Source organism: Mastomys coucha, unplaced genomic scaffold, assembly GCF_008632895.1.
Source record: "Mastomys coucha isolate ucsf_1 unplaced genomic scaffold, UCSF_Mcou_1 pScaffold1, whole genome shotgun sequence".
NCBI lineage: Eukaryota > Metazoa > Chordata > Mammalia > Rodentia > Muridae > Mastomys > Mastomys coucha.
The window spans coordinates 27,679,819-27,702,969 of record NW_022196891.1 but is presented as its reverse complement, the minus strand read 5'-3'; the positions used below and the strand labels follow the sequence as shown (position 1 = coordinate 27,702,969).

General features: G+C 50.8%; 1 protein-coding gene across 2 annotated transcripts in view; it reads left to right on the top strand.

Annotated features, from left to right (window-relative positions):
* The first annotated feature begins 7,930 nt into the window (after positions 1-7,930).
* Rassf5 (Ras association domain family member 5) overlaps positions 7,931-23,151 on the top strand; it is a 69,215-nt gene continuing 53,994 nt past the window's right edge. The window contains exon 1 of one of the 2 annotated variants that reach the window (XM_031381712.1): positions 7,931-8,435. In XM_031381712.1, the coding sequence (XP_031237572.1) occupies positions 7,994-8,435 (442 nt within the window). In that variant the 5' untranslated portion in view covers positions 7,931-7,993. The remainder of the gene's footprint in view (positions 8,436-23,151) is intronic. The other variant, XM_031381703.1, reaches the window with a different exon arrangement.

The following is a 23,151-nucleotide window of genomic DNA, read 5'->3' as shown; positions in this document are numbered from 1 at the left end:
CTCCAACTTGTACCAACTGCTTGCAAATGTAGTCTGTCTTCTTCAGTCTTTTGCCAATACAGCAAGGTGGCTTCCACAGGAGAGGAATGTAAACAAGAAGCCCTGTGATTGGCCCCAGCCCACCCTGTCTTCATGAGAGTCTCACCATCCATGGAGGATGCTCTCCCTAAATGAGCCAGCAGGACCAGGAGTGGAGAAGGCAGAGCCCTAAAGTGGATGTCTACAGAGGAGGGGCGGGGCGGGGAGGGGACAGAGCCCTAAAGTGGATGTCTTCAGAGGAGGGGCAGGGCAGGGAGGAGGCAGAGCCTAGCTGCTTAGTTTAGGTTTGTTCCTTCCTTCATGTAGGCTTTTTGAGCCTTAAGTCCATGGACTCAAGTTCAGTCCCCATGGCCCTAGCACCAAGCCACTTCTAGCCTGCTCTCTGGGAATGAATTCAGGCCAGTTTTTGCTCATCAGTGGCCCAACAGGGAAGTCCCACAGCGGGTTTTCCCTGGAGGCTCCGAACCCACGTGTTTGGTGGAGTGCAGTGAAAGAGCCAGGGGATTCCATGGAGCCAGATGCAGATGTTCAGGAAATGACACGATCCAGACAGAGCCTTATCTCCTGAGCATGCCCACAAATCGAGGACCCTACTGAAAGGCTTCGGTTGACCCGGATGGCCAAGCTGCTAATGTGGCTTCCAGTTTCATTTCAGAAGATTTTGAGTGGTCACGGCCCACAACCAGAGTTGCCTATAAGAGCCCTGGATGTTCTAAGATCCTTTCAATTCCCCCTCTGTTCCCCGCATCAGTTCCTTAAAATAGAGTGAATCCATTCAGTTCATTAGGTGGAGAATAAGAATGCTAGGCTCCTGCTAGGTACTGAAGCTACCAGAGTAACAAGAACACTCTGTCACTGAGACGTTGTGACGTCAGTAGACGTTGTGATTGGAATGCACAGCTCAGGTGTGGTGGGGGTCACCCTCCTTTCAGGGCAGTGTACCGAGAGCAGGCTGGGAGCATGTCACTCAGGAGCAGGTGATCCCAAACAGAATCTCAGTGAGCATGTGAGAGGCTGGGAGCTCGCTGGGTAGAGGCACAGGCATGCATTTCTGCATTCCTAAGCAGAAGTAGGAAGTTTGGAAAGGGAGGAGCCAGCCCCAAAGGTCATGGCTGGGATGTGGGCTTTGTTTCAAGGGACCAGACTGGTTTTAAGTCAAGTCCAACTGGTATTTTAAAGATACCATGCTTGAGTGCCAGTGTGGAGGGTGGAAAGTCACCGAAGAGTTCTAAAGTGCACAATGGGCCTGCTCCGTGCACCTTCCTCAGGTTAGACCTCACTGGTGCGGAGGTCCCTGTGCTGGGAGGTGTGCAGTTGCTGCCGGTCTATGGTTGAGTGAGGGGTTCGGGTTCTTGCAGACATCTGGAAAGATGCCCCCATTGCATTTGTATATGTCTAGGCATCCTCTGAGAATAGACCCGCTCAAGGTAGGGTCCTACCTGGGAGAGTGGAGGGGCAGTCCAAGCTCCTCAGGCTAGAGAACAGGCAGCTGAGGGCTGGGGACGAGACTAGAGCTTCCTTCCATGCCTTGGTGCTGTAGAGCTATGTAGACTCACAGTTTGCTCTTGGAGACTGGTAGCTGGTTAGAAATAAATTTCCAGGGCCCCACCCAGCATCTGAGTCTAACAAGCAGGGGAAGGTGTGGGTCAGGAATCTGCATTGCTGGTGTGTGTTCTTGGTGAGGCAGAGTTTATAATGACCCATGAATGGCCCCTGGACTGGACAGCTCACCCTGCCTCTCCTGGACAGCTGAATCTGGGAAAGCCCGTGTAAGGCAGGATGGACCTCAGTGACCTGGCTGTCCCTCCTTCAGCTTCTGCCTTTGGCTTTTGCATGGTCCGTCTCTACAGCTTGGAAAGCCCTTCTTACATACTTCAACCACTTCCTGCCTGTATTTAAAGCTAAGGGCTTTTGTTGTTTGTTTATTTTGAGATGGAATCTGTATAGCCCAGATCAGACTATAACTCACCATGTCACCAGGCAGGAAGGATCCTGAGTGGGTGTCTTAGTTGTTGTTCTATTGTGAAGAGACACCATAACCGAGGCAACGCTTAAAGGAAAGCATTTAGTTGGGGGACTTGCTTAGATCATAGTGGGGTGCATGGTGTCAAGCGTAATGATGAAGAAGGACAGGGAGAGAGGGACAGAGAGAGAAAGAGAGCGAGAGAGAGGTCTGGCATGGGCTTTTGAGAACTCCAAGCCCACCCCTAGTGATACATCTCCTCCAACTAAGCCACACCTCCTAATCCTTCCCAACAGCATATGAGCCTATGGAAGCCATTCTCACTCAAACCACCACAATGGGCAATCCTTGTGGGAAAGGTTACAGTTTAAGCCAGGGTGACCCAAACGTACTTGACGTTCCTAGGCTGGCAAATCAGAACAGCTGCCTTTTAAAGCCTTGGTTTTCCATACCTCCCTCACCAGAAGGAAGGAGGGGAAGGAAAGAGGAAGAAAGGAGGGAAGGAGGGAGAGGAGAGAGATGGAAAGGAATGAGTGGCCAAGGAGAGAGAGATGGAGAAACACTGAGGGGGGCAGAAATGAGGGCAGCAGAGAGAAGAACGGGTAGTGGTGGGCAGAGTCGGGCTGAGGTGGGGTAGGGACAGCCCGTGATGTCATCCAAGCCCCTCTGTGCTTGTTAATCTGCCCTAACCCCAGGCTGAGGCTAGCTGCCACCATACCAGGCCCAAGAGCCTGGAATATAAGTGCTTGTGGCTTGTAGCCTCCCCTTTGGCTGAAGGATAAAAGCTGCTGACGAATATGTCTGGAATATCTGACTTTTTCCAGTGCAGGGGAAAAAAAGTGTGTACGTGCACACAAGCCGGCCCATCACAAGCTTGGCTGTGGCCCGGGGTGGAAAAATTGCCTATTTGACAATATGCAGATGGAGGAGTCGCCACGAACCTGGTGCCCCAGCCTAATGACAACACTTTTCAGGAGCACACCCACACACACTTTTGTCCCTAAGTACTGTCAAGGACAGAGAAAACTCCCTGGGGAGCACAAGCATTTGGTGACATGGTTGGTGGAAGGAGAGCCTTCCTGCACCACTACAAGCTGTCCAATGACCTCTGTTCACACACAAAATAAGCAAATGATTTTTTAAAGTCATGCCTGAGAATGCACAATAGTGTTCGTCCAGCCCTCCTCCCTGGCCAGCCTGAAGCCTTGGGAGACAGCGAATTCATCATGGTGCTGCTGAAAGTTGCAAGAGAGACTCCCGTCCTGTGGAGACTGGGCCTTCTGTGTAGCCTGTAGCCTAAGCAGGAAGAGAAAGGCTGTAGGCATGTCCCTCAAATGTTGTAGAAGGACCACACAGTCTTACCTTCCACTGCTTCACACCCATTTTCTGTGGTCCATGTGTCATATTAATCAAAATCTCTTATAATATGTAAGCCAACGGTCAGACATCATACTGGTAGGGCCTGAGAACGTTTGGGCACATTTGTATTCATGGACTTGGGGGATGCTTAGGGACCATTGTGTCTGCCGCTCCCTCAGCCTGGAACAGTGCGACTCACAGACACGGGTTTTTCTCCATTTAGCTCTGTTTAGATGAATCTAGGAAAGAGCCTGCTTGGCTAATCAGGTGGTTCTCAATCTGTGGATCTCGACCCCCAAAGACCCCAAAGAAAAATGAAGCTGTTTACATTATGTCTTCCGACAGTAGCAAAACTACAGTTATGATGTAGCAACAAGAATAATTTTGTGTTTGGGGATCGCCACCGCACGAAGAGCTGTATTAAAGGGGCTCAGCATTAGGAGGGTTGTGATCTAGTGGGCTAATCTAATACAAAACCTCCTCACTTTCTGTCTCCTAAAAACGCTGCGTTTGTTTTCAAGATCACTCAAGTTCTGATGCACAGGCAGCACACCTATGACTTACTGTGCGCTGCTCCCACTAGAGAACAAGCTTCTCTTATGAAGCTTGACTATGATGACCATGTGTCTCTGCCAGACCTCGAGTGCCTGGACAAACACCTAATACCCAGTGGGTCTTAGCGGAGTACCCGGCTTAAGAAATGAATAACCGCTGTGTCCTTGAGGACTACAGATGTTATCAGCGCTGAGTGCTAGCTACCCTTCCACTCCGTGCCCCTACCCCAGCTCTTCTCTAACTCTGAGCTCACAGTGAGTTTTTGCCATCAGCTCTCCTTGTGTGGGATGGTCTGTGACTTGTGAATGGAAGTGGCTAGGATTTTTAAACACGAGTGAGGATCAGCAAGGATTTCTCTCTATCCTCCTGGCACAGTGACTGGCCGTATTCGATATGGTGTCTGGGATCTGCAGGAGTCCCCAGTGAGTGCTTGTCATCCTGTACGTGGGGTATGAGTGAGAAAGGGGTCTCTATTGTCTGATGCACCGAGATATGGGGCTGATTCTGCAACATGAACTTATCCTGACTGACACTGTAATCCTATGTATGACTACCAGTATCCCCAGAGCTTCTGAAAACCCTTTTAAGATTTTAAGCAGCTACAAATGCTTCAGACTCAGATAAAAGCAAAGCTTTTCCTTTGGAAAATCAGGCCATGTCTGTCTTTCCCTTTTCTTTCTTGTTAGGGGGTAGGGCTGGGGGGGGAGGTTAGGGGATAGTCTTGAAATAACTCACCCAACAGGGGAAATAACATGCTATGGGACCACCTCTGAAGCGGCCTTGACCACACTCAAACTCACCATACTCCTTCCCCTTGGTCACAAATAAAAGCAACATGTCGTCCCTCCTGGAATGAGTCACAGCTGGGAAAAGTGACCCGCTCTGAGCCAAGATGATCTGCTAAGGAGAAAAGCCAAACAAACAAAACAAAACTTCCCAGTAGATGTTTCAGCAGATGTGGTGAAACCTTGCAGCCTGGTGACCAACCAAGGACAAAGTCAAAAACGCTGCTGCCCAGGCACCCAACACCCCAGGTAATGTCGCTCTACCGGAACTAGAGGAGTTTTGGTGACTTGGTGATTTTTTTTTCACTTCTTCCCTGGAGGAGAAGTGTGTGTGTGTGTGTGTGTGTGTGTGTGTGTGTGTGTGTGTAGAAGCAGATGCTCTATCATGGGAGGGGACTGGATTGGGAAAGATTAGAGAGGTGAGTCCCACACCTATTGAGGTTGGGGGATGGTTACTCCCCTACCCTGACCTAGTTTTTTTTTTTTTTCATTTATTTATTTATTTGTCTCAGAGAGATGAATCTTAAAGTTGAGAAAGTTTTGGGTGGGTCACATGACTTTATACTATCTCCACATCATCTGTCTCCATCCCAGGAGCTCTGGCTCCATGTCATTTCCCCATCAGCTCTGGAAGCAGCCATCACTGCTCCACCAAATCAGAGCCACAGGAAAACAAACCCAGTGTTTTCTAGGTAGGTGGCCCCATGGCTGGGGAGGCTGCACACCTGACTGTCCCAGCCAGCCTCAGTTGATGACAATTGACACTGGAGTCCTCACAAGGGCCTTTCAGCCAGGGAATTGAAGTCAGCCACAAGTGACACTTGGAAGGCCTGGGCAAGGAAAGGACAGAGAGGATGGTTGTTGGCAATTATTCATCAATAGTGTCTCAAAACCGGCCTCCCGATGCTGCATGTTATCAGAACTTTGTTACTTACACACCAAACAATCACCCCAAATTCAAGCTAGTCTCTGTCCTGGGTCCCACCCAAAACATGGCACCCCTGAGAGGTACAGGTTTCCAGCCTTGTGAAGATGGATAGACACAGGGTGGACACAAAGCAAATGTTTATATGCAATACAGGTTTCTGCAAGAACCCGGAGAGCTGCTTGCAGAAACCCTAGCAAGGAGGAAGAAAAGATGAAAGAGGCAGGCTGCACTTCCCCCTTCACACACTGGGAGAAAGTACCAAGGAACAGTACCTTTTGGGTTCTCTCGGTTACAACGAACCCAACCCCAAAGATCCTGGACTACGGGACAGAGAGGTCCGTTCCCTCCACCCTGCTATGGCTCTAGAGCATTCGTTCTCATAATGGACCTTCAGAACCAATGCTACTATGAGAACTTGCTAGAAATACAAGTCTAGTATCCTAGCCCAGACTTACCGACACAGGAACTTTCGTACAGCCAGCAAGCTGTGATTTAACAAGCCCTCTCCGGTTGGTTGGCCTCCAAAGTTTGGAGCACGGATGTAAAGGGAGCAAGAGGAAAGGTGGAGGAGCAGAGTGGGGGCCTCTGTGCTCATCACCCTATCATAGCTCACACACACACACACACACACACACACACACACACACACACACACACCTGGGAGTCCTTCTTTCTACTACCCAGAAACCAGTGAATAAAGTGAAGCGCAGAGACCAGGAACTTGTCCTCAGCCACCAGCTTGAAGGAGGAGGATTCTAATTGCCACCACCCAAGGGGAGAGGCTGTGGAGCAGGGAAGGCTGGGAATTCCCCGGGTCACTGGACTTTTAGCAACTGCCTAAATTTACCTTCAAGGGGAAGAGTGAAAGTGAGGATTCCCAGCCAGACACTAGGGGGAGACCCATCACTGGCCTGGAAAGAACCCTGAAGATTAAGGTGTAGGCAAATTTATAGACAATTCCAGGTCCGGTTTCAGAATCATCCCACACTCTATCCATACACTATTGCTCCCAGTACTCTAACCTGAGGATTCTCATCCCTTTTATAAAGTACCTTAGTGTGCAGAGAGAACATTTTAACCCCGTCTATATGAAACACCGGGATTGTGTAAGTGTATATGAATCATTGCTATCCAGTATTATTTAATAATGAGAAAAAGTGTGTACATGTTCACTATAGACATCCCCCCCCCAATATTTCTATCATTGGTTTGCTGAAACCCAAAATACAAAATATTTGAATGTGGTGCAGTGACTCTATCCCCAAAGTTGCTTGCTGGTGACTGCCACTAAAATCAATCAAACCTGTAATTTAAGAGGGGAAAGTGTGAGCTAGACCTAAGTCAGAACCGCGGAACTGGAAAGAGCAACGGCGCCTTGCAGCTACAAAACCAGACTGTAGAGGGCGAGGACCCTTGCTAGCCTACGACCCGGCACAGGTTCAAAAACCCACAGCCCCACCTGTTCTCTATCCCTTGAGATGGCACTGTGGACAGGCCCACTCGTCATTACCACTACATAAAATTTCAAGACCCGGTGCAAAAAGAATAGGCCGGGTCAAGAATTAGGATTTTCAAGATGGTGGCGGCATAACCTTAAGCCAGACAGGAACCTATGGAGCACCCCTTGGTGCTGGTAGGATGCGGACTTCTCCACCCCGCCCCCTGCTTAGGTGAATCTTCCATACCAAAGGAGGCGTCTCGGGGGAGGGGGTTTAGCATTTATTTTCCGCAGTGATTACTCCAGCAACTAAGGGGGGCGGGGCGTAATTCGGGAGGAAAGCTCCTGTCCACCCACGGGGCACAGAGGTCTCTCATGATCCCCGGATCTTTAAGGATCACCTCTAAGCCCAGTCTTCGGGGAGGGGCAGCCTAGGCAGCAGGGGTGAGAAGGGAGAGCCGATGTAGCCAGCTTCCCACGGGCAGCTCGAGAATCCGCAGGGCGCCTCACTGACACCGGCGGGCTAGCTCCCGCTCCGGGGCCCCACCAGGGTTCCAGAGCTCTCCCTTCCCACCTGCTCCCCGCCCCGCCGGTGTTAGGGCATCCTGGGAGGCGCCCAGAGGGGACCGGGCAGGGCTGGAGACAGAGGCTCAGGAGCCGGCGCCCAGCGAGCCTCGCGGAGCCTCTCGGATGCTCGGCCCTTCGCCACCCCCGAGTCGCGGAGCCGCTCCTAAATCCACGCGGCTCGGGCCCGCAGTCACGCGTGTTGCCCTTCCGGCCCCTCCGTGGGCTCCGCCCCGTCCCGCCCCGCCCCGTCCGTCCCCGCCCGCGGGCTGCGGGCCCTTTAAAAGCGCGCTCGGCCGGAGCCGCCCCTTCTGTTGGCCAGGCTCGGGAGCTGCTGCCGCCGCCGCCTGCGGGCCTTGGCCATGGCGTCCCCGGCCATCGGGCAGCGTCCCTACCCGCTGCTCCTAGACCCGGAGCCGCCGCGGTATCTGCAGAGCCTGGGTGGCACCGAGCCGCCACCTCCCGCCCGGACGCGCCGCTGCATCCCCGCGGCCCTGATCCCCGCGGCCGGGGGGTCAGAGGGTCGCGGTGGCAGGAGGAGTACCCGGGGGGACCCGGAGCCCACACCCCGGGACTGCCGCCACGCTCGCCCTGTCCGGCCCGGTCTGCAGCAGAGACTGCGGCGGCGACCTGGGTCGCACCGACCCCGCGACGTGAGGAGCATCTTCGAGCAGCCGCAGGATCCCCGCGTCTTGGCCGAGAGAGGCGAGGGGCACCGTTTCGTGGAACTGGCGCTGCGGGGCGGCCCGGGCTGGTGTGACCTGTGCGGACGAGAGGTGCTGCGGCAGGCGCTGCGCTGCGATAGTGAGTGAGGGCGGGGAAGGTGCGCGAGGTGAAGGGCTGTGAGCCCGGGAGAGGAGGCCATTGCTGTGTGTGGCCAGCCCGAACTTTAGGCAGGTCATCTTGGGAGACAGCTGCTGCCCCACTGCCTGGCATCCTTTAATGGCTGCCCACTGACCAGAGGTGGTTATATGTGTACTGTTAACGTATCTTCAGACGGGTACGCGCCTTCTCCCCACCCCTCGTGCATGCAGGCAAGCTTGTTTGCAGGTTGGGATGGATGGCTCTCCACAAGGTCATTAGGTTGTCTTACGCAACCCTCTTCTCGCTTTAGTTGTAAGTTGTTAAAAAATTGGGTAGTGATGTTGATAACGAGTTGTTGAAGTGAGTATTTGACCCTTACTTATTAGAGTTAATAGGGAAATGACTTGTTGGTCACCTCAGGTTTTGCTCAGGCTCTTCCTCCTAGGGAGCTGTTGGCACGGGAAGCCTGTTTAGGCTTTGAATGGAAACAGGCTGTGAGGCTGAAAGATGCCAAGGTCACCCGCACCTGAGGCCTTGCACCCTTCACACCTGGCTCCTCAACCCTCTACTCTGCTCCAGTGGCTGTGCCTCGCCACCTCCTCTTCCTTCTCCTGCACCCCTGCGCCCAGCTTCCAGCTCTAAAAATCACGAAGCTCCCTGCCAGTTCCTTCCACGAGGCATCCCCCACTGGCCTACTGGCTTCTCCCAATCCTGACTGAAACACTGGGGCAGCGGTGTAGAGAGTTTCTGAGCGAGTCTGCACTCTTTTTAGGGCTTATTATTACCTCTCGCCAAATGGTGAGTCTGTGCATCCCTGTGTATCAGCCCTTCTAAGAGCATACTCACACCCGTGTGTTTACGTAGCTACTTCGGACATGTGAAGCACACGGTGCAATGACAGTTTCCAGCAATCATCTGTGGACATGGATTGGATTGCTGCCACATCTTTTAGTAAAGGGCCTTCCTTCCCTGTGCCTCCTTCAGACTGCGACACTGGACAGCAGCAGCTAGCACTACCCTCGCCCTAGCCCACAGCAGCTCCTTCTCAGCCGCTGGCTCCGGGATGTGTGAAAAGGAAAAGTGGGCGCTGTTCCTCCCACCATGAGCATTCCCCATACAGGTGCCTGTTCAGGAGAGGACTGGGCATGTAGAGTCCTGTGCACGGGCTGCTGTCCCTTGTAAATGCTGCTGACCTGCAGAAGGATCCAGTGCAGCTTACCTCTGGAGACACTGCTACCCTTTTTTGTTGTTGTTGTTTTTCAAGACAGAGTTTTTCTGTGGAGCCCTGGCTGTCCTGGAACTCACTCTGTAGACCAGACTGGCCTCGAACTCAGAAATCCGCCTGCCTCTGCCTCTGTCTGTCCACAGGGGAAGAGGCAGTGGATTCACTGTTAGGGATTTACTTAGGCTCAAATTCTAGAAGCTGCACTGCCTGTGAAAATATGCTTGTTGTAATTCTTGCTTGTATTTAGACTTCAAGGGACGGTCAGCTTTACACAGAGTTCGTGATATCCTCTGGGTTAGCAAAGATGCTGTGTTGGCGGGTTTCTGTGGGTATCTTCCCAGGACTCCATGACGAAATGGGCATCCTCATCCCACATTAGAGTTGTTTATTTCCCTTGCTCCATCCCTAGATCGTTTCCAGCACTTGGGAAATACTGTCCTCCCTGCCAGCTCCTTCCACAAGGCATCCCCACCAGCCTGCGGCTTGCTGGGGCCCTTTTCCTTTCTGGGGTTCCGGTGGCCCCTGAGTAGTTGGTTCCCTACCAGCCAGAGATGCCTGAATGGTGAAGAGGCAGCAGAACTGGAGTCAGGAAGGCCACAGAAAGGAATCTCTGTTTGTTGTTTTTAATATTTAACTAACCGTGAGTGTTTGGCTGACCAGGAGAAAGTCGAGCCGTTTTTGGTGTGTGCAGGACAGACTCGCCAGGCATCTGGCTGTTGAGCTGAGGTCTGACTCTCTGAGAAGGTTGGTTTGTTTTATTTTCATTTTTTTTTTTTTTTTTTGAAAAGTGTGGGTTAGAAAAGGAAGTTTTAAAAGGTAATCCTGGGGCTTGGAAGAGCGGGGACAACTCAGTTGGCAAAGCAAGTGTGAGGACCTGAACTTGATCCTTAGAACCCACATAAAAATAAATAAATAAAAGCAGGCATGGTGGCACATGCTTGTAATCTCAGTGCTGGGCGGTGAGTGGTGATGGGCAGAATCCTGGCTGGCCCTTACTGGCCAACCCTACCTACTTGTACACATAGACACACACACACACACACACACACACACACACACACACACCTCAAACTGGAACCAAAGTCCTGGCTTTGAATCCAAAATGTCACTCAGTCTCTGTGTGACCCCATGAATCTCTGTGTTGCCTTCAGTTGTCTTTAAAAAGTGGGGATAATGATCTTATCTACAGCATCGTGTTAATGTGGGAACTCAATGTATTAATCATATAAGTGTACGTTGATGAGAAAAGTGCTTGGCAGGGTGCACAATGAACGTCCAATTAGATATAAACGTTACCATTGTCTCCTCCCATGTAAGAGCGTTAATGGCTACCTGGGGCTCACACAACCGCAGAAGCACGGGGTACATACAGTTTTCAAGCTTGCTTTGGTGGTGGAGTTGAAAGCAGGAAGTGGGTAGGATATCTTGGGAGTTTAGGTATGAGGTGTTCTCTAGGCATGGCATCCCTGCCTAGCATCTCAGGCAGAAGTCAGCTGGGATACCCACGGTCCCGAGGCTGAGATGCCTCTGCACCTGGCTTCGAGATAGATACCTTTCCGAGCAGCACTTGTGACCAGCAGAGCCGTGCTGGTTTCCCTAAGGTGGTTAGAAACAGGCGCTTGTTTACGTCACTGAGACTCAAAGGCCAGTGGGGCTGTGAATGACATCTGTCTGTTTAGGAAGCTGACACTGGGTGGGAGCCTGGTGGACAAATGGGCTTTCGATAAGGGAAGTTTTAGAGAACTGCCTTGCCTAGCCTGAGCTTAGTCCCATTTCAAGGTCTAGAGCTGAACTGGCTAACACTGTTCAGTTCGGAGCCCGTGCTAACTCTCAGGATTAAGTCTGAGGGCTGGCAAGATGGCTCAGCTGATATAGGGCTTGCTGAGCTAGTATAAGAGTCATGTCAAAAGCCTAGCAGGGCTCACATAGAAGCCAATACCAGGGAGGCAGCTTTGCTGGTCAGCCAGTCTAGTTATAGTGATCAAACACCAGGATCCTTGAGAGACCCTGTCTCAAGAATAAAATGGTGAACAATCTGAGAAGACAATCTGTGTTGACCTCTGGCTTCCAGACGCACCACACCTGTGTGACCCATGCGCACACACAAAATCAAATGTGTTAGGTAGGGAAGGAAATCCAGTGGCTTGATGCGAATACACACAGAGGAAAACAGCGGAGGTGAGGGCTCTCGCGGAACCTCCATGCATTGTCTTCTGCGTGGGGTGGGGGTGGTAGACACTAACTCCAACCTTCCCAGAGACAGCAGTAAACAACCTGGGAATCCCTCCAGCAGCCTCTTGCCCTTTCTTGTGCGGAAGACACATAAAGATGGCCCTCTGCCATGTGTCTCCTCTGAGTGGGCGTGTGAACCATCCTGGGCCAGCAAATGGTCTTGGAGAAACCAAGTCTAGTTCTCAGCGGGAGGGGGGGAGGGGGAGCAAGGTGGGAGGGGAGGGAAGAGACTTCAGGTATCTGTTGAAAGCTGTTGACGTGTGAGTGCCCCAGAGGTTGGCTCCAGGAAAGAGCCCCCTCTGAAGGGGTGGTTGTTCAGAGCCATGAGTATAATAGAGTGATTTGGAAGGATTGGTCTGAAAAGGGGAGCCTCCCTGGGACTCAGACCCATCACCTGTGATAGACTTTGGTAACATTGTGAGAATCCCTAGGGAGGAGCTCCTGACTTTTCTTCTTGAGGGCTGCTGGTGTCTCAGAGTGGCTTGTCTGCCTCCTCTAATTCCTGTCGCTGTATTAATGGCTGGGTTTAACCAGATCCTCCGTGGGATTGGAGCCACCCAGGTGGCAGCTCACCACCTATTCTATTAGGGGCTCTTTGCAAGTCTGCTAGGATCCCCGACTTTGGCTACTCCCCCACCCCCACCCTAACTGTGGCAGACAAAAATCTTCATGGGAAGCATCGTGGCCGCTGTCCTTTGAGGGGCTGCTCGTCCAGTGTTTACTCCGGGGACTTGGGGGCTGTTTGCCCAGGGCCCCCAGCACTGCTGGAGTAAGTAGCTTGTGTTTCCTTAGTTTGGAGCCATATTTTGTTTGGGAAGCTGGGAAAATTAGGCACTGACATTGATGTTTTGTTGTTAAAGATAACAAACACCCAGTTTTCTCCACTCCTGGCTCTACTTAAAGTCTGCTTAGGGAAGGCTTTTTCGGGGTGTGTGTAAAACACAGGGAAAGGACAGCAGTGGTACCCTGAATCTCCGGTCCGCACCCTAGCTTTCCTTTCTCTCCTTTTTTTTCTCAAAAGATGAAAGCAAGGGATTAAATGTGAGCCGATCCCCACCCCCATCCATCAGAGCATGAAACTATGATTGTGGAGTATGGGGGCTTGGATCCCAGGTATAGTCAAAAATGATTAATGCTGCTTGTCTACAGCCTAATTAGACTTGGTAATGAATGTGTGTGTTCGTCTGCTGGAGCTGAGAGTCATTAGGTGGCAGGGAATTGATGAGGTGGGGGGGGGGGGGCTGGGACCTTCCCCTTTTCCAAGCCCACTCTTGAAGCAGCTGGTGGCAAGCTTGGCAGGTAAGCCCCGAGTGACAAGGAAATCAGCCTCCGCCAGCCCAGAGGCCTCCGCCTGGCTGGTAGAGTGAATTCCAGCCGGGGAGTGTACGCTGGTGAGGCTCGGGCCTGGCTAGCCAAGGTTTGAAGATGTACACAGGACATTTCTTGTGCCTCTGAGCAATGCCTCTGCTCTGGAGAACCCCACCTCTGCGGCTGGCATGTGGGAGGCTTCTGCCAAGCACTCACCTGCCTGGGGCTTTCTTGGCCAGCTTGGTAGCAGGAACCTTTCAGATAGAGTTAATGCTGGCAGGCCTGCCAGGCTTTGAGGCATCTCGGGCCTTCAACATGTCTCCCCACTGTGGGCCCAGTGCTCAGCACCTTTCTCATAGGCAGCCACCAGACATGGCAAGGTGGCGTGTGGCACATCCCTGCCCTCCCACTCAGTCCTCACTGCTCAGTTACCCATAGAGGGCGGCTGCTCGCCGCTCTTGTCCTGCCTAGGGTGTTATTAAGACTGGTGATAGACCGGTAAACATCCCAAACTCTTCCTGTTCGCATTCCGGAGATGGCAAGATTCTTTTGAGGGTGAGTAGTTGTGGGTGCGCAGGGCATATAAATGCCCTGGCCCTGCCCATTATGTCCCTTGCCCTGGCTTTCGTCAGTGCCAGGCGCCTCTTCCCAGCTGATGGATCCTGGTCTGTACTCCTGCCGCAGGCCACCTCTGCCCTCCCAGATGGATGGATGGTCTTAACTCTTGGTCTCTGCTGTCTGGAGCCACCCAGCCCTCCTCCCGCAGGGCTCTGTTCCAGCTCTCCCTGACTGGGTCAGGAAGTGCTGGCGGCAGCTGACTCTGCAAAGGCCAGCCCTGACTGGGGAGATGGCTCTGTATTTAGTCATATTCGGGTTTTTTTTTCCAGGCATTCTGGCAAGCTTCTCTCCTCCATGTTCTGAGTAGGAGCTCAAGATTGAGAGGGGGACAGAGCCAGACTTGGGGACTTTAGGGAAAGAAGGAAGAGGCTAAGGAGATGATGTTAGGTTCAGCGCAGGCTCCTCTCCCTGGGGGCACTGGTTCAGTGACATAAAGTTTATGCTGGGGATAGTCGCGTGTGCCTTGCCCCAGGGTCAATGGTATCTCATCTCAGGCCCGTGCCAGTAATATGTGGGTTTTCCCTGAAACACACACACACACACACACACACACACACACACTATGCTGAGGAGACATGGGCAGAGCCTGGTGGACCTCAAGACCTCTCCACTGTGTGTTCATTAGCAGAAGTAGCCAACATGCCTGCTGGGCCTGTTCTAGCCTGCTTGTGGTTCCCGGAGCAGAGGAAGTTCCTGAGATGCATCCACTGGGAAATCTGAAGTTGTGTCTCTTTGTACTGTGGTTGGGGAAGAAGGAAGTGCGTTGAGGTGCCTCTTGGAGCCATGGCATGTTCTCACTGTAGAATGGGGTGGGGGTGGGTGGGTTGTGGCTGAGGGTCTTGGGTGGTCATGGAGGCCAAAGGATCATGTGTTTTCTTCAGGGTGTTCCTACCTAGATCCAGTGCCTTGACTGCTATTGAGGACATCAGGAGGAAAACCACAAGGTGGCATTGCATGGAGGGCTTGTCAGGGGGTGTTGTTCAAGGTTTAAGCTGCTCATTGGCATGTGTCACTGGGCAGGTGGGTAGTGGCTAAGTATGACACTCAACCTGTGACCACAGGAGGCTAGGTCATATTTACTCATTGGTAGATGACCGCTGAGCAACCTGCCACCCGCAACTCCCTGCTTCTTGAATAGACACATTATCAGGTCTGGGATGACTGTTGGCTGGAGACAGATGACAGCTTGGAGCTGGAAAGATAGTTCAGTATGTAAAGTATTTGCTCTGCAAGCATGATCAATCAGGGCTGGATCCCTTAGGACCCACATAAAAAGCTGGCATTGGTTTTGGGGTTTTGTTTGGAAATTTGTGTATGTCTTTTATATGTGTGTGTATGTGTGTGTGTATGCGCATGCGCTCTGTCTTTATGCACACTTGAAGAGGGCATCAGATCCCATTACAGATGGTTGTGAAGCCACCATGTGGTTGCTGGGAGTTGAACTCAGGACCTCTTCCTCTGGAAGAGCAGCCAGAGCTCTAACCACTGAGCTGTCTCCAGCACCCGGGTGGCAGGCATTTGTAATCCCAATACTGTGGGGACATAGGCAGATACCTGGACATGCTGGCCATCCATCAGAGCTCAAACAGGGAATTCTGGGTCCCAGTGTGAGGTCCTGTCTCAAAAACCAAGGTGGGAGTCAGGCAGTGGTGGCGCACGCCTTTAATCCCAGCACTTGGGAGGCAGAGGCAGGTGGATTTCTGAGTTCAAGGCCAGCCTGGTCTACGAAGTGAGTTCCAGGACAGCAAGGGCTACACAGAGAAACCCTGTCTCAAAAAACCAAATAAAAATAAATAAATAAATAAATAAATAAATAAAAATAAAAAAACCAAGGTGGGTGACTCCTAAAGGAATGATACCTGAGGTTGTTTTAGCTTCTACATGCACGTGTGCATGTGCTTGGATACATAGAAACATGGGCACACAAGTGTATGAACACACAAGTGCACACATGAAGAAAAGGAACTGAAAACCAATCTTACCTGGACATGGCTGAAGCAGGTTCATAAAAGATGGGTTTAAAAGAAGTGCAGTGTTGTTTGTGGCTTTTAAAACAATGTTTTGAAGGGTTGGTGTAGACCACTTGCCTGACGTGTACTAGGCCTTGAATTAGATGGAGCAGCGCCACAGCAGTATGAATACTGCAGCACACACCTCTAAACCACCAGCCCTGGAGAGAACAGGAAAGCTTAGATCCCTTCAGGGCTGTCCGCCACGTGCTGGCCCTGGGAAAATGTCATTGCTGAGTTTGCTGAACCATGATGGAAGTTGTTCTGTTTGTGAACCTGTGAAAATGGAAGTAAACACTCCCCTGTCTTTGAGAGAGTGGCCGTGAAGTGCAGGGACCAAGAGGGCTGGATCACACCCCCTGTGTCTCAGGCGTTCTCATGGTCAGCCTGTGTTGGGCCCTGTGAGGAGGGTGGGGCTGACTTAACTGTGGCTGTCCTACAGAGGGGACATCACTGCCAGGGAAGTCCAGTGTAGGACCACCAGAATCTAACACGGTATTTTGCCTTCTGAACTAAACGTCATTGGCCACATAGTTGATTACATTTTCTTATTCACGTCCCTTTCTATGTCAATGAATGTAGAAATGTCCAAAACACTGTTACTAGTAATAGCTAGAAGAGTAATAAATAAATAAATAAATAAATAAAAACCCATGTCTTAGTCAGGGTTTCTATTCCTGCACAAACATCATGACCAAGAAGCAAGTTGGGGAGGAAAGGATTTAATCAGCTTGCACTTTCACATTACTGTTTATCTCCAAAGGAAGTCAGGACTGGAACTCAAGGAGGTCAGGAAGCAGGAGCTGATGCAGAGGCCAAGGAGGGATGTTCCTTACTGGGCTTGCTTCCCCTGGCTTGCTCAGCCTGCTTTCTTACAGAACCCAGGACTACCAGCCCAGGGATGGCACCAGCCACAAGGGGCCCTACCTTCTTGATCACTAATTGAGAAAATGCCTTACAGCTGGATCTCATGGAGGCACTTCCTCAACAGAGGCTCCTTTCTCTGTGACAACTCCAACTTGTGTCAAGTTGACACTCAACAACCAGCTAGGACACCCCAGTAACAACCAAAAACAAAAACAAAAAGGAGGGTAAACCATGTGCAAGCTGCAGTTTCCATCAGTGCCTGCTACTTGAGAGTCGGGAGTACACAGCCTGTCTTCCCAGTTAGTCTCTAGGTCTTTATCTTGTGCAAATTATGAGATCTTTAAATCTGGAGTAGAAGAAATTAGTGTCCTTCCACTCCCAACACACCTGTGGTGACAGGCATATGGTGGGTATGGGCACACAGAGGCATGTGCATGGGGTGGGTATGGACACACAGAGGCATGTGCATGGGGTGACTGTGGACACACATAAGCATATCATGTGCATGGTGTTGATAAATACACACATAGGCATGTGCATGGGGTGGCTGTGGACACACATAAGCATATGATGTGCATGGGGTACATATGGACACACAGGTACATCTTTTGTGTGTTGAAGCTGTCAGAGTCCATGGCACAGACCAGCCAATAACTATAGTGAAATTAAGCAAACAGGATCCTGGGGAAGACCACGGAGGACGAGAAGGCCTGGACAAGGACTGGAAAGTTCACCAGGGCTGCTCTGCAGACATCTGGCTTGAACCCCAGACAGCAGCTCTGTTGCCTACTTTCCCCCGTTCACTTGGATGTGTTTCCCATCCCGGTTCAGAAGAGGCTGGAGGTTTGGTGGTTTCTGTTGTAATAATCATGTCCATTCTGCAGCAGTGGAAAGTATTAAAAGCTCAGAACCTCTCTGCCGCCTCGCTTAACCACAGATTCCTGCTGTAACCTGAGCGCTTGGGGCGATGTGTGTTCCGAGAGAGCGATCTGTTTTTATAGAAGTAGGTGTTTCAGAGGAGGCTCTATCCTACTCAGAACTGTGAGATGGTGAAGCCTGCTGCTTCCAGTTCTGCCGAGCCTTGGGTTGGGTTATCCTTTCGGCATGGAAAGAGATCCTTAGCCCAAGCTCGGACATGAGGGGCAGCAAGAGGTCGTTGCAGATGCTCCCCTGCAATAGATGGTAGACCTCCCAGACCAGCTGTGGAACATCTGTCTCATTTCCAAAGGATCGGGGATGAAGATTCTAGAGTAGAGCACATGTGGGCCCTGAATTTCATCCCAAACACTGAAAGCAGCAAAAAAACAAACAAAAAAACAAAAAACCCAATCCAAAACTCTGCTGAGAAAGGAGAAGTGAAGCCCATCCTAGAGCCAAATGCCGGGAACTTCCCTTGTGTGTATATTAGAAATCTCCCAGCTTCCCATGCCCTTCTTCCCAGGGGCAGTAGTGGGGGGGGGGTGCTGGCCTGGCTCAGAATTCCATGACCCCATGGGCAGAGAGCCTCAGCCACCTCTTGCTTGATGGTCCTATGTGTCATCTCAGGACCTGGATTCACAATTTCTTTCTGATACAGAGATAAGCTGACTGGTCACAAAAACACTGGAGACAGCCCAATCTTTCCAAGGAGGGTATGGGAGAAAGGATCAACATCCAGGCCTAAGGAGAGATGGCCGTGCACTGGTGAAGTGTCCATGTCTTAGTACACACCATCCAAATACTGGCGAGACGCGCTATTGATCCTCAGGATTGTTTTTAAAATGCAGTTTCCCAAATAACATGGAAGAGCCCCCTCTCTCTGCAGCTGTATAGAATGACTTTCCCTCAAACATAGCAAATGTATTTTACCCCTTCCACACACCACATACCTATGTACAACAGCACTTGATAGAACCCCAGGGCAGCTACAGAAGGGCCGCCACAAGTTGTCGCCTTGATCCCTACTGGATTTAAGGATGCTTGACTGAGTGAGTAGTCATTCCATGTTGTTCTCTCTCTCTCTCTCTTCCTTTTTTTTTTTTTTTTTTTTTTTTGGTTTTTGAGACAGGGTTTCTCTGTGTAGCCCTGGCTGTCCTGGAGCTCACTCTGTAGACCAGGCTGGCCTTGAACTCAGAAATCTACCTGCCTCTGCCTCCCAAGTGCTGGGATTAAAGGCATGCGCCACCACTGCCCGGCTTGTTGTTCCCTTTTTTAAGAAGGGAGGAAAATATATTGTCCTCAAAATACATAAAATTGTTGAATTTTATGCATTCTTCCTCAAGCCATACAAAATAACAATAGACAGAATGCGACAGGCTTCAGAGGGGGAGAATACAGCTGTCCAAAGCATTATAGACCAAAACACAAACTGAGCTTAACCCATGAGAGACACACAAAACAAGGGTTTGGCTTTTTTTTTTCCTTAACTAACAAACCCAGAATCTGGAGTTCTTAAAGATTGTTTTCAGAGCCTCTGAATGTTAGTCAGATATTCTACCACTGAGCTACACTCCTGCCCCAGATATGGAGGGTCTTTCTTAATGACCTAGGCTGGCCTTGAATTTAGATCCTCCTTCCCCAGCCTCCTGGGTAGGTGGGAGTACAGGCACGTGGTACCGTGTTTCTATATTAAAGAAGGATTTGAAACTGTGCTGCCAATCTGTACTGGGTATGGAGGATCTCTATAGGACACGTGGTCTGGATTTCGGTGCGGAAGGGAGGGGATGGAGAGCTTCATTGAGGTTCAGAGGCAAGGCTTTCTCCTTTTTGAGTGGTCACAGGATATGTCCTTCGGCTCAGGGCGTTCTGTTTGACTTTGGAGGAGATGGGAGCACAAACAGGTTGAGCCAAGGCTTGGTAGTTGCTTGGGACTCCCATGGAGGGTATCTGGAGCCCAGTGCCTGCTCTACCTGGCCAAGCTCGAGACCAGGATGATTCCACCCGTGCTCTGTCTTCTGAAGTTCGCGTCCTCTGACTCAAGAACAAGTCCTCATCTTTTCTTGCCTCTGGCCGGTGAGGCTGGGTCTCTGGGCAGCCTGAGGGTGGATCTTGTGGCTTTCCCATAAGCTCCTTGCCACCCTGGTACCAGCTCTCTGACTTGGCCTGGGCAGCAGAATCTTCAGAAAATCTCTCACGGCGCTGGTTACTTTTGGATCAGAGTGAGGGGCTATCCTGTGAGCCTTCTTATGGGCTTCGCTTTTGTCCTTAAGTGGGAGACCATTGTTTGTTCCTTTGCTCCCCCACTCGCTGTACCCCACAGGATTACATGTCTCCTCCTTGTCTCTCCCCTCTTCCCAGGTATCTGGTCTAAGATAAATGCCCTGATGTCCTCAAAGCCACATAGCCCCCCTTTCTCCCCCTCTGCTGAGTGAATTGAATTCAGCAATATGAATTAGCCTTGGGTTGTCCCTCAGGAGCCTGATATTTGGCTGGTAAAACATTACCAGCCCACGACCCCCAAAGCAATCCATTAATGAGCTCCTAGGCTGGGCACGTGGTCTGAGGTAACAGATGACTTTGGTCGGTGGTTGGAACTTTGAAGACATTGATTTCTCAGACTCACAGGCATTCGTGAGGAGTGAGGCCCGGGCAGGCTCTCCTGCAGTGTGTTTAGTGGGGGCACTTTTATCTTATCAAGCTAAAAGCCCAGGAATAGAAAGTTTTCCATTGGAGGAGGTGGCAGGGACAGGATCTCAGTGGAGGAGGAGGAGGCAGCAACACCCATGAGGTCTCAGGTACCTATTCTGGTCACAGGAAGCCTAGAGCCCTCCACGGGGGCCGGTGACTCCCTCTCTTGGCGCCGGACCTAAAGAAGAGCTATTGATCTGCAGACATCTTAGAATGAGGGAAGGCCCAGATGAGGAGGTGGTGGCTGCCTGCTTCAGCACAGTCACTGTGTGTCTCCAGCGGTTCTTCCAAAGGCTGCCGAGAAGCCATGAGCTGTCCGAAAAGCTCAGGACCCCTCAGAGGCTCTGCAGCAAGGCCCTGGCTCATGGTAGGTCCCAGCCCCTCTGTCTGGAGATGCTCCGGACGAGAGTAGAATGGGTTTTCAGGCTTCCAGGCCTCTGTCTAGTGGCTTTTCTCGTGGAAAAGGAATGTGGAGTCTTTTATGCAGCCTGGTACTTCATAATGAGCTCAGCACCATTTCTTGCTCCCCACCCCCACCCCCGACTCTGCAGAGAGCAAGGCCTAGGTGCTGTCACGTTGGCTGATTGAAGCTGAACAGGCATGGCGGATGGGCACAATCATCCTGGCCCTGTTCAGGCTGTGGATTTTAGAAGGGCTATGGGTAAGGTTTGAGTGGCCACTGGGACCAGGCTTCCTGATCCAGTAGAACCCGGTGTCTTGGAGAGCTGCTACCTTCCATTCGGCCTGTCTTATAGCTTATAGGGCAAGCCTTGTGAAGCAGAGTGAGCAAGGACCAGGGAGTAGCAATGGTTCCTGAGCAGAGCTTTCCTACCCGCTTGGTGAGTGAAAGTGTGAATGGTGTGCAAGGCTGGAAGCTGCTGGGTGGAGCTGTCTAGAAGAGGCCTACCCTCTGGCAGCAACCGCCCCGTTTTCCTTTCTTGAGCACTACTAATTAGGATGAGAATAGTCCTTAGGTGGGGTAGAGGGACAGAGGAGGAGTGTATGAAAGATGAGCGGGAGAGACAATAGCAATCTATTACCTATTCTCGCTGCTGCTGCTGCTGCTGCTGCTGCTGCTGCTGCTGCTGCTGCTGCTGCTGCGACTGCTGCTGCTGCTTCATTCATCCTCCACTATTTCCTGGGTCCAGCAAAGGCTCTGTTAGTGGCAGCTTGAGGCCTCAAGATGGATCTGAGACACTGCTTTCCAGCCAGGGATCTTTCTGCTATGGGTAGCATTTTCTTTTACACTATCGTGGTACTGTCTGCAGAAAACCGGAAACATTTGTATTTATTTTTAGTGTCATTTTTTAGTTTGTTTGTTTTTCCAGACAGGGTTTCTCTGTGTAGCCTTGGCTGTCCTGGAACTTACTCTGTAGACCATGCTGGCCTCAAATTCAGAAATCTGCCTGCCTCTGCCTCCCAAGTGCTGGGATTAAAGGTGTGCACCACCACTGCCCTGCCTATTTTTAGTATCTTTCACTTGCTCCAGATCCCCGTTTGGAGGGATGGACAGAGGAATTAGTCTTTGCAGTGAGGCCCCTGTCAGGGGTTGCTGCCTGGCAGCAGGGCTGGAAGCCTTTGGATTCTGTTCATTGCACTGACCTATGACCTTTTCCTTTGGATGGCTGGAAGCCTTGGAGGGTGCATTACCTTTCTTTGGGCACCCACCCACTTCTATTTCTCAATATGTACAGATGTACATGGAGATTCTAGGTAGTCACAGTATATCTTGATTAAATTGGAACTAAGATTAAATGCTTTATCTGGATCAAAAATTTGGATTTAAGCAACATGGGGTAGTGACAATTTTGGAATTTTGGTTTCTTTTCTTTTCTTTTTTTAAAGATTTATTTATTTATGTAAGCACACTGTAGCTGTCTTTCAACACCTCAGAAGAGGGCATCAGATCTCATTAAGGATGGTTGTGAGCCACCATGTGGTTGCTGGGATTTGAACTCAGGACTTTTGGAAGAGCAATCAGTGCTTTTAACCGCTGAGCCATCTCTCCAGCCCCAATTCTGGTTTCTTTTAAAAACACAAAAATGATGCCGGGCGGTGGTGGTACACGCCTTTAATCCCAGCACTTGGGAGGCAGAGGCAGGTGTATTTCTGAGTTCGAGGCCAGCCTGGTCTACAGAGTGAGTTCCAGGACAGCCAGAGCTACACAGAGAAACCCTGTCTCGAAAAACCAAACAACAACAACAACAACAACAACAAAACCCACAAAAATGTTATAAGAACATGCTTTCGTTTTAATGCCAGGCTTGGGGATTATCCGAGGCAAGGCAGCTGATCATGATTTGCCTCGTGCTCTAGCAGAGGCATGGCTTTGCCGGCTGCAGATAGTTTCTGCAATTGTGTGATGTTTGGAATTCTGGGAACTTTTCAGAGGGTACATAAATGGTAGGGCCCCACAGGTGGGGTTGGCAGGTGGTAGTCATTCAGGGGGCGTTGGTTGCCATTTATTAGTATTTTTGTTCAAAGACTAAACCAAACGAAAGAAATTAGATATAGGGATCTCTAGCTCTCTCCCCTCTATCCTCCTTTCTCTCCTATCTAGTGATAGGGCCTGAAACAAAGATAAAGGGCAGGAAAAAGAAGAACTCACAAAGTAGCAAAGACCAGCTACAATATGGTCTTGACCATGATAAATAATTTTTCCGGTTAAGGTTTTACCTTTTGGAAAATGGAAAATTCATCCTCATCAACAGTCAAATACATACTCGGCTAAGAAGAAAAACAGTTACTAGGTTTCTTGATTTTGATGGTCATTCTCTTTTCTTACACACACACACACAGACACACACACAAACACACACACATAGACACACACACACAGACAGTCTCTCTC